This window comes from Plectrocnemia conspersa, unplaced genomic scaffold (genome assembly GCF_051122295.1).
Source record: "Plectrocnemia conspersa isolate PC_06_02 unplaced genomic scaffold, ASM5112229v1 ptg000013l, whole genome shotgun sequence".
In the NCBI taxonomy this organism is placed as follows: Eukaryota; Metazoa; Arthropoda; class Insecta; order Trichoptera; family Polycentropodidae; genus Plectrocnemia; species Plectrocnemia conspersa.
The window spans coordinates 17936076-17953170 of record NW_028277177.1 but is presented as its reverse complement, the minus strand read 5'-3'; the positions used below and the strand labels follow the sequence as shown (position 1 = coordinate 17953170).

General features: G+C 30.1%; 1 protein-coding gene across 3 annotated transcripts; it reads right to left on the bottom strand.

Moving 5' to 3' along the window:
- Window positions 1-970: 970 nt before the first annotated feature.
- On the bottom strand, window positions 971-10776 carry BicC (protein bicaudal C). 3 transcript variants are annotated; one of them, XM_088201754.1, is made up of 20 exons: window positions 10357-10563; window positions 8563-8716; window positions 8460-8506; window positions 8324-8393; window positions 8174-8253; window positions 8038-8100; window positions 7621-7770; window positions 7433-7546; window positions 7059-7184; window positions 6769-6987; window positions 6321-6489; window positions 4767-5222; window positions 4557-4699; window positions 4377-4473; window positions 4199-4306; window positions 2737-2873; window positions 2038-2154; window positions 1802-1967; window positions 1600-1719; window positions 971-1133 (listed from the first exon to the last, which is right to left on the bottom strand). In XM_088201754.1, exons 1-20 carry the CDS (start codon window positions 10435-10437, stop codon window positions 1099-1101), a joined length of 2652 nt encoding a protein of 883 aa, XP_088057880.1. In that variant the 5' UTR covers window positions 10438-10563; the 3' UTR covers window positions 971-1098. The 3 variants fall into 3 exon arrangements, with proteins under 3 accessions (XP_088057880.1, XP_088057881.1, XP_088057882.1); XM_088201755.1 differs by having other exon boundaries at window positions 8460-8503; XM_088201756.1 differs by lacking the exons at window positions 971-1133; window positions 1600-1719; window positions 1802-1967; window positions 2038-2154; window positions 2737-2873 and adding an exon at window positions 10655-10776 and having other exon boundaries at window positions 3679-4306; window positions 10357-10496.
- Between the last annotated feature and the right edge of the window lie 6319 nt (window positions 10777-17095).

Here is a 17095-nt window from a genome sequence, read left to right as displayed (position 1 = left end):
AATACGTATCTAAATATCTTATAAAATAATCTCAATAAGTATATTTTCTTCTCTTTTCACTAATAATTAAATTCGCAAGCTTCCTTTAACATAATATATTATTAATATACATATAGTGAAACAATAATAATTTGCATCATAACGGTTTAGTTTTTAAAACATCAATTGTGTATTGAATTAAAAACGGTTAAATTCATAGTCAGATTCTTACGTTTCTATTCGCCGCTGTTTAATTATCTTCAAAGTGGCGAAAACATCCACAAAATCAAATTATTCGTAAAATATATATTTATCGGTCACCTGCATATGTGTGTTTTAACATAAATTCAACACATTTCATTACTATTATTTTGATATTACATTACAACGTTATCAAATAATGATAAAAATATACTCGTCAATATAAAATTCTGACAGAACTATGAATTATGATTAAGCATACATCATAGTAATTTGGTAGTAGTTTATGAAATGCTACCAATTTTGTGTTGATTTTATCCGCCAGAGGCAAGAGTATCAAGTTTAAATTTTTATAATGTATAACAGTTATGAATTATCAACGAGTTTAAAAAAATATAAGTTGTTGAATGTATTAAAACATGATGTATGTAATAAAACATAATTCATAAGAGTTAAATTTTTATACATTATAAGGTCTGATTGGCAATGATTAAATATTTCATGTATATTGATTAGTACAATATTGAAACATTTAAAGTTATGTAAGACTTTTAAAAATTGTGTTCAACACTTTTAACAGATAATCAATGTTTAAAAAATTGAAGAAGATGTGTATAATTAACGAGCAATAATAATAAATTTAATAATGTAGTTTTTATAAAAGAAATCCCATAGACAATACTCGACCACATTTTTTCTTTCGAAAATATAAAATTAACAATAAATATATAAAAATTACCTCTGCACAGCAAATACAATATTTCAATATGAAATGATTTTTTTCATTATTACAACAATCCTGTTAATATTGTATTTATAACATACTTATATTTGTGGACGAATATAAATATATTATAGGCACAATATTTATTTTTATCCTGGGATCATTACATTACCTAATTTCTTGCCATATTACATCTAATTCTGATCCGACGAAATACTCTTGTTTAACTCTGAAATTATAACATATCATTAGAAAACAAATCATATATATTAAAAGCATTGTTAATTTTAGTTTGACTAATATTATACTATAGTATAAAATAAATTATTTAAAATACATATAATTATCTACAAGTTTATCACTTTTCATATAATAAACCTGAACTAATGGTAACTAATACCCGAGAGACATGTGTTCGAATTTTATCGTGTCCGGGAGATCGGAATTACTGATTTTATATAATTATAATTGCGATCGAACATTACAGATTAAACTTCTCTAGCTATTCTTAATTTCACAAGTGAATATCGTAATGAATTATTAAAATAACATTGAGCTAGGTCGTGCATTTAATAATTGTAAGCTGTAATAATAGTTTATAGCTAATACAATAAATTTAGTAGTTCTTGATTGTGTTTACATAGTCACAACGGAAGATTTACAATGAATAGATATATAAAATATAGTAATATTACCAGTGATAGCCAAAATCATTTTCTTTCTGGCCCCAAAAGCTGTTACTCCAATTTCAAATAAGTCTCTGTCGGTCAGCGTGGAAAATGTTTTCATATCAACTTCATGGGATCGGAATAGCTCTGAAAAACAATACATATGAAAATAAAATCATATTAAAAATAGTATTAATTATATAAAAAAATAACGATAAATTAAATTTACGTATATATTTGTCTAATCCCTGTTCCGAAAGCAAATTACTCAATTTCTGATAATCACACGCTGGTACATCCGAGTATTTGTTCTTATCAGCCGGCGTATTCGGAGAAGCTATGTTGGGACGGATGAGCTGAGAAGAGGGACTCTTATCATTCGTCCATCCCATGTTCTAAAAATTCATTAAATATAATACCCATGACAATATATGTATATATACATATATAATTTTCAATACATACATTTGAGTTGGGTATCTTTGGACTCAGTAAACCAGGCGAAGTTTGACTGAAACCGTATCCAGCCCACCTGTTCGTTGGCACTCTGTAATCTTCTCCTAGGAATGGTTCTTTTACAGCCTTTAATACCAAAATTAGTTAGTAAATACTTATAGCAATGGAGTTGGTTGAATTCATAACGAAATAGTGAAAATTTAGAGATTTTAGTTTGAAAAAGATGAGCACTTGGATGATATCATAATATTGGGATCTTCAAGCCAATCCAAAAACTACTAAGCTTATAAGTGAAGATACAATGTTGTTCAATGTTGCTCATTATTTCTGAGATAATCTATTACATGACAGAACAATCAAAATGGTGACGTGGTTTTGAAGCAGAAAGAAGTTAAGTTAATGATGAAAAAATAAGTAGAAAACCAACTTGATCGACGAACTGGATGAGCAATGTCCAAAATAGTTCAGATCCTGAAGGATTAGGCACATAAAAGTTATGTATTAAGGTTTATAATTAATACTTTAAAAACAAATAAAGAGGTATTCTATAGATATTATTAAATAATCCCATAATTAATCGCTTCAAAGATATTTTTCAGACTTAGTATCTTTACTTTCCGGACATCTTTCGCGCATATGTTTTTTTTAATAAAAGGGTAGTCACAATTTTACATTTTATCAAAAATGAATATATAATTATATAATTACCTTTGAAGCTTTCATCTTCATCTGCTGATAGTCTCTAATAGGTGTGAGCGATTGCTGAATTGTTTCCAGTGCTTTTTTCTCAAAACCTGGAGCGCGTCTATCTCCAACACCCATTTCGCTTATAATGCTTATCAATTCTGATCCATAAAATAATATATTATTATAAAACATTGAATATATTGCAACGAATTATTGCCATGACCATAATAGTTGCATTTTTAATCAAGTAATTTAAACCGGTATTTTAATGTAATTCAAAAGAATTTGCCGCTTATTTTACTGCTATTATTAATATTTATATATTTTTAAAATGCCGAAAAATGCAATTAAAATGAAGGCCAAATAGTGAATATAATTTTATTGGATTCGCAAGGACTGTTCAGTTTTAACATCAGTAGACAATTATTTGTAACGTCATGTTGTTAAAAATACGTTCAAGTGTTTCAGTGGATTTGATACATACAAGTCCAGACTAAGAACTGTAAAAAACGAATGAAAATGTACGGTTATTAACTATCCCTATAAGTTCCTTAGAAAATGATTAAAGACTGATTGGTGAATGTTTACAAGCGAAAAGTTATCGATTTCAACATTAACGATAACGGGACTTAAAATTTTATTACTTTACATAAAACGTGACTTTCAAAAACAGATAATAAGATTGTGCATAAGTCATTCATTATGAAGGGATCCTATATACTTAAAGAGAACTAAACTATTATTTGCTCAGTAGTAAACGTCAATTGAAAAGAGGTGCTTTATAAGCAAACCTTCATTTTAGAGCAAAATAATCAACCATAAACATTATTATTATGATTATTGTAACTAAAACTTTCTTACCTTTCACCTTTTTAAATAGTCATTTGAAGATTTAGTCAGACTTTATAGTGTATGTATCATATATTCATAATTATCTGTATTTTTTTCCAGTCGCAATTTGTGTTTTTTTTTCTTTGTTTTATTGTTAGCAATATGTTCAAATAAAGGTATATCTTTCTTGTCAGACAGACTCAATCAACACATTAGTTAGCCCTTTCCACTCGTAAGGTGCGTGAGACGCACCATCGCTTGGCTTTATATTACTCGTAAGGTGCGTCAGGCGCACCATTTCAATTAATGAAATATAACGTCGATTTTTGGGTATTTCCTGAGCATGTTTTGAATGGCGTACCATAAACATTATTATTATGATTATTGTAACTAAAACTTTCTAGCTGTTTGTGCAATAGACATTATTTCATACAATCATACTTTATATTCTAGAGATTTGTCATCAATGGAAAGCAACCACAATGGTTTCGTTTATAAAGAATCACCCGAGAGACGCATGCTTCATGATAGAAGGTAGACATTATATAGACGGATTTTAATAATACGGTCTAAATGTATAGTTAAAACATTTTTACTATTTCCCACTATTAGATCAAGGCTATATATAGTAAAATATATTGAAAAATCAAACCGTTGTTTGAAGGATTCTCGTTGTTTGGAGACGGAGCTGGACTGTGTGATTTGCTGATTGGACTGATGGACGGGCTTACAAAGTTGCTACCGGCGTTACTATCACCACCTAATAATAGAGAAGTTAAATAAAATGCATAATAAATAAGTATGTTCCTAAGAATGAAATTATAGTTTACCTGAAACACTGTGAACGTCCAAAGAAACCGAACTCCCTGTAAAATTGCTATGATAACCGCTACTAGCACGCGAGCTGAACATGTGTCCCAAAGAATTCTGAATTTAAAATCAATATAGTATTTTTTTAATTTTTTAATATAAAAGCTTACAGGAAGAATATGCCGTGAGACTAATTATACCGGTTGACTGTTTGGATTAGAGTTGCTTTGGTGTATCGGACCAGTCTCGATGTTTGTAGTTTCATTGTTGTACTGCTGATTATTGACAACCGTTTGTTGAATATGAGGCGTCATATTTAATTGGTTCTGCTGCATATTTGGACCTATAAAGAACAACTCATCAAGTCTCCATCATAATTAGGTAAAATCATTAAAGTGGCATATACTCACTACCCCAAACGTTTTGATGCGGCGACGTCATGTAAGACGATGGATATTGAAAGCCGTTGTTACTCTGCTGTGTCTGTGGCGATGGAGGAATGATTCCCCAACTGGGATTGTACAGAGAGGGACTCAGTGTTAACGGGCTTAGAGTGGTAGAATAACCGCCCGGCGTGGGTGGGTTGAATTGTGGACTATTTAGATTTTGGAAGCACGGTATGTCGTTCAAGCGAAGAGGTGGCAGTGAATAATTTGGACGTGCTGGATTATTAGCCAAGTTCTGCAACGTCGAAGCTATGTTCATAGGAGACTGAGGGATGTTGGTGTGAGTCGGCGAAAATGGATTGAAGTACGGAATTTGCTCGCAGCCTGGCAGAATCGGTATGTGGTAATTTTCTGGAATGGACGGGGACACTGAAGGCTCTCTTAAGTTCAGCAAATGTCTTCTGGCTTCATAGATATCTCCTTAAAAATCAATATGAAAATATGATTCATTATATATGTATGCTCTAATAAAGGTGGGACATAAAGGTTTTCCAAATTTCGAGGGGGCACTGTATATGCTGAAGTAATGGGATAGGTTTAATTTGATGGTACAGCCTCTGCAGTTCTTATCATGAATTGGATCGGTGAACATCGAGGCATTATTGTTCAAGCGTATTATGAGAACAATAGTTCTGTTGTATATATAAAGAAGAGAAAAAGTTGTGTGCACCTTTATCTGAGACATTCATTATTATACACCAAGATAAATACTGAAATGTTGAGGTTGCAGAACATAAATAAGAGAATTTTCTCTACATTATATAACATTTATTTTTGTACTTTTATCATCATTTATAAAAATAATGGTAGCGGCATTGAAAGCTTTATTTATTAGATAGGTCGTAATCTAATTTCTATATACCTTTCATCTTTTTAAATAGTCATTTGAAGATTTAGTCAGACCTTATAGTGTATGTATCATACATTCATAATTATCTGTATTTTTTTCCAGTCACAATTTGTGTTTTTTTTCTTTGTTTTATTGCTAGCAATATGTTCAAATAAAGGTATATTTTTCTTGTCAGACAGACTCAATTAACACATTGGTTAACCCTTTCCGCTCGTAAGGTGCGTGAGACGCACCATCGCTTGGCTCTATATTACTCGTAAGGTGCGTCAGGCGCACCATTTCAATTAATGAAATATAACGTCGATTTTTGGGTATTTCCTGAGCATGTTTTGAATGGTGTTTTTGCAGTGTTGTAGACAAGAGTTTCAAGAAGCATATCTTATCAAAAAAATATCATTTTTACTTGAATCAAGCTGGGGAGAGCTCATTTATCGCGATAAGTCGGGGTTTTTTTGATGACTAAATTGCTTTTCAACGTGTTCATAACGTTCTTCTCTAATCCCAAATATAATAAAATCATTTACCCCTATTTTATGATTAATAATTCCGAGAAAACAATTTTGGCTTGGGATTGGATTCACTAGTTACATATTTTTTTACAACAATTAATTTTTCATTTAAAAAAATATAAAGCAACAAATGGACTATAAAGCTGTACTTTACAATACCTGCATTTCTTTCGATTCCTTTGATAATGACAGAGAGTGTCGACAATTTAGGTTTGTGCCGAATGTTAATGAATACGTTGAAAGTTTGCATCAAATCTGTCACTTGATCGTTTTGTACGTCTTTGATTTCTTCCGGCAAGTCGAACATAATCACCAATGGCAAGCTTCCCTGTTTGTAAATCGATATAGATGTAATACATGTACATTTCATAAGAAAATCATATAGGTACCACAAATTTATACAGCATTCGTGTATCCAAGTAGATTAAAATCTACTCATTGGTTTGCCAAAACCAGATTTTTTTAATAAAACATATTATATTAATACCTATAAACTATTAGTTTATTATTGACTTATTAAAATACATTGTATTTCTATTCAGATACTTGAATTTGTAGTCGCGGTATAAAAATTTCATACCTTATATTATTAATAATTAATACTCACAACCAACTGTTGCCTTGCCAAATATACATCCTTGATACTACCGGTGATTGTAATATTGCTCTTTTTTAGCATTGGAATGTTTGGATCGCTCGCATCGGGAAACATGATCTGAGCTTTTGTGTTAGACATGATCATCTTCAGCTGAGTGGCAGCACGACCTAAGACTACCGGATGGTGCATGGGTGTTATCTCCAGCGACATTTGTATCAAAGTTTGGGACTGGAACATTGTCAAAGTTTTATTATTTAATTAATTTTAAAATTAATTAATAATTCGCTATGTTAACTCACTGCTAGTGAACCGCACATGTAATTGATTAGAAGAGTTGTGGCTTCCATAGTTGACTGGACTTCCCATTGCTGACCTTTCACGACGACTAGCGTAGCATGTAATTTTGGTCTTGTTCGAAACATAACCTATAGTTATCAAATTCAAATTGGGTATAAGTGTAAAAAATAGTAATTACTCGAACATTAAAACTATAAATATCATATATGATTTTCTTTGAGAAAGATGCAATTTTATCTAAAATAGAAACATATTATTAAAAAGAGAAGAAATTCAATTCAGAATTATTACATATTCTAAACTACTGCTCTGAAGTCCTGTATTTAAATTTTAAAAGTTTTCTAACATTTATAATAAAATGTTGATATTCACATACCTGTACGTTATATTTTTCTTGCACTTGTACCACATATGGAGAAGTAGCATCTGGAATTTGCTGTGACGAATTCATGATAGGAAGCTCAAAACTAAATATCAACGGCGTAAGTGCCTTAAATATCACAAAAATTACACAATCACCACTTTAACAAAACTTATAATGAATTATTACTGAAAATTACATACTCGAACTTTTGCACGAGCCTTCTCGACATTTTCCATATCACCAGCGATGGAAACTTGGTTGCTCTTCTCCATGGGATTAGAACGGTTCGAATCCGGAAAATGAATATGACAACCTGTCTCTTCCATTACTCTCTTAATCGTTAAACCACCCTGTATTAAATTCAACAAACATAAACATCAAGTGTAACCCAATTATTTTATTATTTAGGTCATAATTTAAAGTGTTAATGTGACCACGAGTTCATGAACCTCAAATATAATCTAGTCATTCTGATATCGACAAGTCAAAACATGACACTATCGCAATCTGGATTTATTCCTGATTTTTACAGTAATGTTTGGAAATTTTGAGAAGTTACCAGTCTCTGCTGACGATCAATTTTTGTGTTTTAAATTATTATTATTTTAAAATCGTACCTTTCCGATTATGTGGGAATGATCGGTGTAACTTAGATCCAGCTTCATAGTCACCCTGTTGCCCTATAATTAAATTTATTTAATTATTTTTTTTCTTATTATATTATAAACTATAAAGTATCTTAATAGTACTTACTCTAGTATCTAACATTTGCATGATTTTGTCTCTTGCTAATTTGACATCATCTGTTTTACCAGCCACTCTCACATGAGGATCTGTAAAATATTATATTTATTTAGTATAAATATGTATTTACATATGTACATATATAAAGTTAAAGTAAACCTTTTTTCGATTTAGCTCCAACTTTGAGTCTCGATGGCCAATTTATAACAGTAGAAGTTTCTTGCATCACCTATTTTGTAGCAATAAATAAGTATTCGTTATAGTTAAGATATACAAATAACAAAAGCATTCTAACCCTTTCAAAGAATTTATTTGCAGATTCTTCTTCTGTAGATTCGTCTACTAAAAAAAAGTTTTTTGTAATTTTAATTTTTAATTCAATATATTTCTGTATTTACCTGCCAACATCGACTCGAGTTTTCTTCTGTCAACCCTGAATCTGTCTTGTTCGACTTCATCGATTGATATATTGAGTATGTGAGCTACTTTTTGTAGCTCTTCAGTCGAACCCATGGCCGAGTTCATCGAACCGCCAGTGCCAGAATCCGAGATCTTCAAATTTTTAAGATAGTATAAACATATTTACAATTATTGATTTACTTGTCTTAATATTATATATTTGGAAATGTATAAAAATATATTGTATACATAAGCTGGTTAATCGTAATGTCTATAATATATAAATATCATACATTTATATTATGGTATGTTATATATTATAAAAAAATTATATATACATATATAGTAAATAATATAAAGTATATATCAGCAAAAATAATTACAAAAATAAAAATAAATATTTATAAATATAATTTTGCTTTATGAGGTGCAACGATTTTGATAAATCATTAAGATAAAATTAGATGTACTGATAATTGTCAAAGCAAGGTTATCGTACTGGTATATGGTTCGGGTTGTTAAAGAAACACATGTAATATAAGCATAATGTTCTTAAATATTGCATCAAATTTTCTTTAAAAGATTGTTTCTTTTAGGACAGTATAAAAAATGTGACCATTGCAATTTCGAGCTATATACAATGTTTATTTTAAATTGAAATAAATATTGTGTAGTATTTTTTTTGTCAGAATCCATGTACATTATCTCAATAAGAGAGTTGTTTTCGTAGACACATCTGGTAATTTCAGTAAGCGGTTAAAAAAGGTCAGATCTGATCAATGTTTATATCTTGAAAGTGTTGACTTATCATCTAATAACTTTTCGGTTATAACATTTGATTACTAAAGAAACAACCCAAAGACTGGAAAAGCTTTAAAATATAATTAGAATTACTTAACTGTACATATAATAACAAAGGATCAAATTGATGATGTTGTAAAAAAATTGATTGAACTAATCCAATATGTACAATACTTTACTAATAACTTTCCCTCTCGCTCGCTCGCGTGGTAAGTGACGAGAATGAGTGAGAGATAAGGGTATGCGGACCGCATTCTCTTATCTCTCACTGACTCTCGTCACTTAACACGCGAGTGATCGAGAAAGTATCTGACCGTCACATTAATTAATATTATTTTGTGTTAGCTATAAATCTTTTTTTTGTATGATTATTAAATGTATTGGTGCCTAAATAAGTTTTCGTGTTTACAATAAGTTAAGAACTGCTGTTCTGAGAAAAATTGAATATTGTTATTAAATACTTTATACACTAGTGGCGCCTTATCATATTATCTATGCTTCTTTAAATTATAAATTAAATTATAAATTAAATCAGAAATATATGGGAAAACCTGTGAAATTATTCTCACATGAAATTTTTCTGACTGCTTCGTATAGAGATAATTTTAGGAATTATACTTATATATTACCTAATTTTTACCATTATTAAATTTCTTTATCATTATTGTCACATATTAGACGTGTGTTTTGAAAATAGATTATCGCTTTATAACGAGCGTAAGACAATTACTAGCTTGTATTTCATGCTTTAATTTTGGCATCGTATTACAATGTTATTAACTCATTACGTTAATTAATAAATAATTTATACACATAATTGTTAATATTGCAAGTTCCAAAGTTTAAAAATTATTTTTATGGTGTAACATATTCTTCTTTAACAGGAATTAATTCGGACGACGCGTCAATTGTTTATGGCTAAGTTAAAAAATTGTTGTTAATGCAAAGTCTCGGCAGGAAGTTGTACTAGTACGTATATTTGTGACACGTACCTCGCTCATTGTGTCTCGATCCGACCCGGCACGAAATTCAGCCAGCTGAGGTTTCAGAGTTAAATAGTTGCTCAGAGACATTTTTCAGATGTTCAGATGACCAACGGCGTAGTAGGTAGGGCTATATAATGGCGAGATCACTGTTGTATTATATCAAAAAAAGTCAATTCAAGTTTGCATCGCGCAGCGGCAGGCGGCGCCACTAGGCGTTTCCTGCACAAGAGATAAATTCCCACCAATTTTTTGAATAAGCAAACGGACAGCTAACCAACGGTGTTTCTTTTTCTTTTGAATTGACCTTTTTTCGGCGTCGCGGGTTTGGTGTTCTATCCTCAGTGATCCCGCACACGTTAAACACCGAACCCGCGAATGTCTTAATCCCGACTGGCCAACGCTCTCCGGTGTAATTGAATTTAATGCTATCGCACTTTTTTTGCACTGGTAACATCGATGCACTTATTGGACGCAGCCGGAAATAGACGTTGTTGTCTATGATAGTTCGTGCGGGGCAGGGCGTTTCACAATTAGCTCAAAATACAGCGGCTGTCTCATTTATATCTTCACAAAACATTAACAGTTTTATAATGTATAGATTACAATCTAGCCATATATTTTGTTTTAACCTCTCGATTTACTGACTTTTAAGTCTGGCGTCTCACTACTTTATAAAAAGTGCTATCAGGCTAGATGACAGAGATGTAAGACTTCTTAAACATATGTATTGTAATCAATTAACAGTGTTGAAGGAAATCAAACCAAAAATATTCCAATAAAGAGGTGTCAGACAGAGATGTGTTATTTCTTCTACTCTTTTTAATCTATATTTCGAAACCATATTCAAGAAGGGACAAAATGGAATAAAAATCGGCAGGAAAACAATTAGCAATATTTGCTATGCTGATGACACGGCAATATTTTCTGAAATCGTTACCATAGCAATGAGTTACAATATATTTTTAGCTCCCCTTATAGTATATTGACTCGGTGACAGTTTTATAGTAACCATATATTTTACTCTCTGCACCTCATCGCTCTTATATGCTCACTTTGGTTAGCTACTATTATATTCTTTGTTCTGTGGTTACTATACAATTGTTTACGCCACTGTTTTTTAGGCCATAAATGCGTAATTTTATTAAATAAATATAACACAATAAACAACTACTATGTAGATATTTTAGTTAACTTGAATTACTATATTTTTAAAATTATTTTCGAAAGATAATTAGTGTATGATATTTTAATGTATAATATATCAGATCATGTTTTATGTATGTAATTATGTAACATGTTGATAATGTGTGGGGGGGGGGGCAACTTAGTTTATGCCTAGGGCGCTAAATAAAATATAAAAAAGTGGACAAATTAAAATTATATTAAAATACTTTTGTATACAAAATCTACTTAATTTTTGGGGCTTTACAGGATATTTTTTCAATATATCATTGTACAATATTACTATACAGAAGAGGTTTTATTATTATTTCATGTTTATTTAAGTAAACAATGCCATATCAGCACGACTATATTAAACCAGTTTTATTATTATTACAAGATTTACTTATTCTAAGAATGTATTACTAACGTCTTTCATACCCTTTCTATAATGACTCGTGACTTATAAGTGGGCCATTAGCGAAGACGTAATCGATTGGCGAATTAATGTGCATTCTTATATATGTACATTGTGTAAATATATATCATAATTATCAAAAATATTATAATTATAAAAAAATCTAGTAAATGCCCCAAAACTGAAGTAGATTTTTGTATGTAAAAGTATTTTATTTTTATTTTAATCTAGCATACAACATGTTTGATATATCTACTTTTTTCTCTACAATTATATATATTATATTTATTTTACTACAAAAATGAATCAAATATCTATGGATAGATATTATGCACTTAAAATTATGCAACGTGAATGACAAGCAGTATTTAATTTTTTGTATACGTACTTTTAAATATATGTAGGAACACACCTACTAATAATAATAATACTAGCATGATGCAATTTGCATAAAATAAATTATTAAAAATATATTTCGGCTTATAGAAAGTCAATGAAAGATCGTAAACAGTAATTATCTCTTAAAAAACAAATCGAAATCAAGAAAAACAAGTATAGGAAACGTTTGCAAGGACAAGAGGCGTTGAAGTTTTATTTTATCATATTTTAGTAATACATACATTTTTTTATTTAGTTCAGATTCAACGGTTTCGAATAAATTGACCTTCATAAAGTTGCTTTACGAGATCAGCATTCTTGTAAATTATCTCATGATGATAAAGGTTCAATTTTGCCGAAAGGCTGATGTTCTTTATTGACCTTATGACATTTATCGCAAATATTTTTATTTATTATGTACTCGGACATAATATTGCGCATATAATTATTTGCTTTACTACGAGCAAATATATACTGCGAATCGAATGCGTCATCGTTTGACGGTATTTGGATCAAATGTTTATCGTTTAAACTGTGACGAGAATGAGATCAGATAGCGCCTATTGCTTGCTGGTTATTGTCGAAGGAAGACCAGTAGATATTACATTGAGGAATTTCTATTTCTTATGCACAGCGTTGGTGTCTTGGATAAGTTTATATATGAATAATAAATTACGCTCGATTCAATCTGAATCTTTTCAAGGTTTCAGGTTAAAAAAAGTATTGTCACAATTTAATGTAAATGTATAAAATAAAACAAATGCAGTTTATTAGGCTGGTACGCGACAATTGGGCGACGGACAAATGGGCGATTCCGGTCAATTGGGCGACGGTCAATTGGGCGATGGTTATTTGGGCGACGGTCATATGGGCGACAGAAATTAAAAAAAACTTGCACGCTTTGCTTTATTGTGAATATTAATAAAATACACAATAAAACGAAAATGTATATTAAATGAAAAACAATTTTATTTTTAAATTATTAACTCATATTATAATTATATGCAATACCACAAAATATTCTATGATATTTTTCTATTGTACCTCAAAACTTTTATAAAAATTCTTTGGTCTATTCTTTTTATAAAGATATCCATTCCAAAAATATTTTTCCTTGTCTTTTTGACTTAATGTGTCTGAATTATCCATTTATGAAGAATATAAACTGTGGTAACTCAAATTAGTCACTCTCAACAACGATCTATAAAAAACAATTATCTATAAATAACACATAAAATATAACCCACATGTGAATAAAAAGACACATACTTATTTTCTTGCTGTACTGAATTTTTTACCAAAAACACAATGACACTGTGACAAAGTGTATTAAAACCACGACAAAAATAATTTTCAAAGACGCAACGAAACTTTTTGCGAACGTTTTCAGTGAAAATTCAGTATACTGAGCGCTAGTTATGGGTTATTATATTTATATTTTAACTACCCTATCTAGTTTTAAATAGATAACTGAAAAATATGCGATTTTTGTGAATTCCCAAAGCTTATTCTCACACTAATTTCCAAGGCGCAAAACATAAAAAAAATTCGCGTTAATGGCAAAATCCACGATAAACATTTATCAGCGCTAGTTCTAGGTTATTATATTTATATATAACTACCCTATCCAGTTTAAAATAGATAACGGTAAAATATGCGATTTTTGGAAATTCCAAAAGTTTGTTCTCTCAGTAATTTATAAGTCTCAAAACATATAAAAATCGCGTAAAGGGCAAAATCCACGATAAACACTTATCAGCGCTAGTTCTGTGTTATTATATTTATATATAACTATCCTATCTAATTTAAAATAGATAACTGTAAAACATGCGATTTTTGGAAATTCCAAACGTTTGTTCTCACAGTAGTTTCCAAGGATCAAAACATAAAAAAAATTCGCGTAAGGGTCCACTATAAACATTTATCAGGTAGGTATTTATAATAAAATTACCGACTTAAGCCATGTGCTTTAAGTGTTTAATGATATCGGGTAACTCTCTTAAATTCTTAAATAAAAAAAATCAAACTGTTTAAGTGATATTTTTAGATTAAATAAGCACAAATGATAAGTAAATATATACATACTATATCTTATGTAGGTATATTATATTTTGTTTAGACCGAATAATGTTTTCATCTTTTAATTCTTTTCTTAAAAATATTACTTATGTTAATTATTTAATTAATTATAAGATCATGATTTGCATCACATTTATTTGTAATGCATTATTATTGTATCGCCCAAAAGACCATCGCCCATTTGTCCGTCGCCCATTTTGAATCGCCCATTTGACCGTCGCCCAATCGCCGTCGCCCAATTGACCGTGTCCCTATTAGGCAAATAGATATAGAAGTAACTACTCTATAAACTATTGTAGCTCAAAATTCATACAAAATTATTTATAATAAAATAAAATTAAGCAATGATATTGAATTCGACATAAATATTATCATAATTCTTTTTCGTTAATTACTAGTAAAAGCCAAAAAAATGGTTTACCACAAGATCTATATTATTTTTTTTTTTTTTTTTTATTTTTGTTTATTACATAATTAAATAATACATTTTTATAAACATATATATTTACATTTCATTGGTTGCTGGTTAATTACCATTATCACAATTTACGATTGATTAGCTAAATTAAGAGGAATTACAAAAATAAGAATAATAAAAGAACATAAAATACGTTAAGTTTAGGTCAAAGTACATAAACACCTTTAACAAAAAAAAAAATAAATAAAAAATTAAATTATAAATATATATTTTTAATATAAAACTCGTGGACCTGGAGCTGTTAAATTAATAGATAAAATTTATGCGTCAGAGCAAGATGTGCTTTGGCATTTTGTGTTTATATTTAAATTTGAGTTTGTTTTTGTCGTAATCACCGATTCTTGAGATTAACGGGTTAGTATGATTTCGCGGTATTTTTTTATAATAATTATTAGTATGGTGGTGAACATGTTCTTTAATAGTTGGAATTAAATATTTATTATGAAGTTTTTTGAGGTTAGTATAAAAAGGTGTATTATAAATTATTTTTATAGCTTTATTTTGAACAACTTGTAGCTTAGAAAAGTTAGTATTACACGTATTACTCCACACTGGGCAGGCGTAAGTCATTGCCGGTCTGATTAATTGCTTATATAATAGAATTTTATTTTTAGTATTTAGCGCACTTTTTCTATTAAAAATTGGTTTTAACGCCGCAATGGCTGCGAGCCCTTTAGATTTAAGTTCGGTTATATGTTTATTAAATTTAAGCTTGGAGTCCAGGTGAATTCTGAGGTACTTAACGCTCGCCTTCCATTCTATACACTTTCCCTGCTCGCTTATAATAGTCGGGGGCAAAGGTTGTCTTCGAGTTGTAAAAATTATAGCCTCCGTTTTGTCCTGATTAATTTTTATTTTCCACTTTTTGAAATAATTACTTAAGAGAGTTAAGGATTTTTGCAATTTTATTGAAATAGGCTTAAGACCGTAAGAGCTACTCATTATCGCCGTATCATCGGCATACATTGAAAGACAAAATATATTATATATCTATATTATTATATTATCAACAATACATTATATATAATTAAATAAATAAATATTATTTTCCTTGTCATACTTCCGAGAAAATATTATTTTTTAAGAGTCTAAGTTACGCAACATATACAGATATTTCAGTCAGATATCAGATAATATGTTTGTGAAATAGATACAATTTAGCATTGCAAGCAATAGTAGTTCCCAAGAAATTGATTTTCATTTTCCTCTGAAATGTTTTTGATGCGTACAAAACAAATTGCAAGTATCTTTCCCAGAAATGTGCGTTGAACACATTTGGGCCAAGTACGATTGATGTATATAGTATATGGTACAGCTGTTCTGTCATCTGATGTATTCAATTGAAAGTTATATATCTCTACTTACATTAAATTTAATGTTCAGTCATATTTAAGAATTTAGAGATGTATAGTAGAAGTAAATAGCGCATACAGATAAACATAGACAAGTCTAGCTGCAGTGTGAGCGATAATGAGCACTGCCACAACACTAATCTGTGGGTTACTGATGAAGTTAGCCACGAGTGAATTGTGAATATTTTTTCGAGATTGCGGCTGAGTGGTGTAACTTTTGTAGCCAGTTAAACGCTGGTTTGAGAGTCTTCGCTGTGGTCGTCGTTGATTATCTGGGAGTAGGCACCGTGGTCGACATTGGTTGCTTGGAGAGTGCTCGTCATTGATTAGCTATGTGATGCTTTTTTAAATGTTTGATTACATATAAACTATACTTATTTCAGTTAACACGTTTTTGCGTTTATTAAATAATATTATATGTATTGTATGATTTTATAAATCATTAATCGAGTAGGCAGAAGGCAATAAGTCAAAACAAGCTTGATGGACTTTTTCAAGAGCAGTTGCTTAGATGGCAAATTTAATGAACAGTGAACATCGAAACACTCGATTCTTTGATATTGCTTCATGCATTTTATTTATAATAAAATGTTTTTCTTTCTTAAAACATTCAACAATACATTATTGTATGTCAAAATATTATAGTCTGATTCTAAATCTGTATCTGATTATATTATTTTTTATATGTTTGATCTTTAGTACTTTTCAATAAATTACGTGCCGATTTATTAGGATTGGTTTGGTCAAATGAGAGATTTACTCATTCTGTCTGTGTATTATGCAAGCATTTCTATGACATTTGCATGCAATTATTTGACTTTTAAGGACGTTTATCTTAAAAGTGATCAGCCATAATGACTCAGTGGCCATAAAAATCAT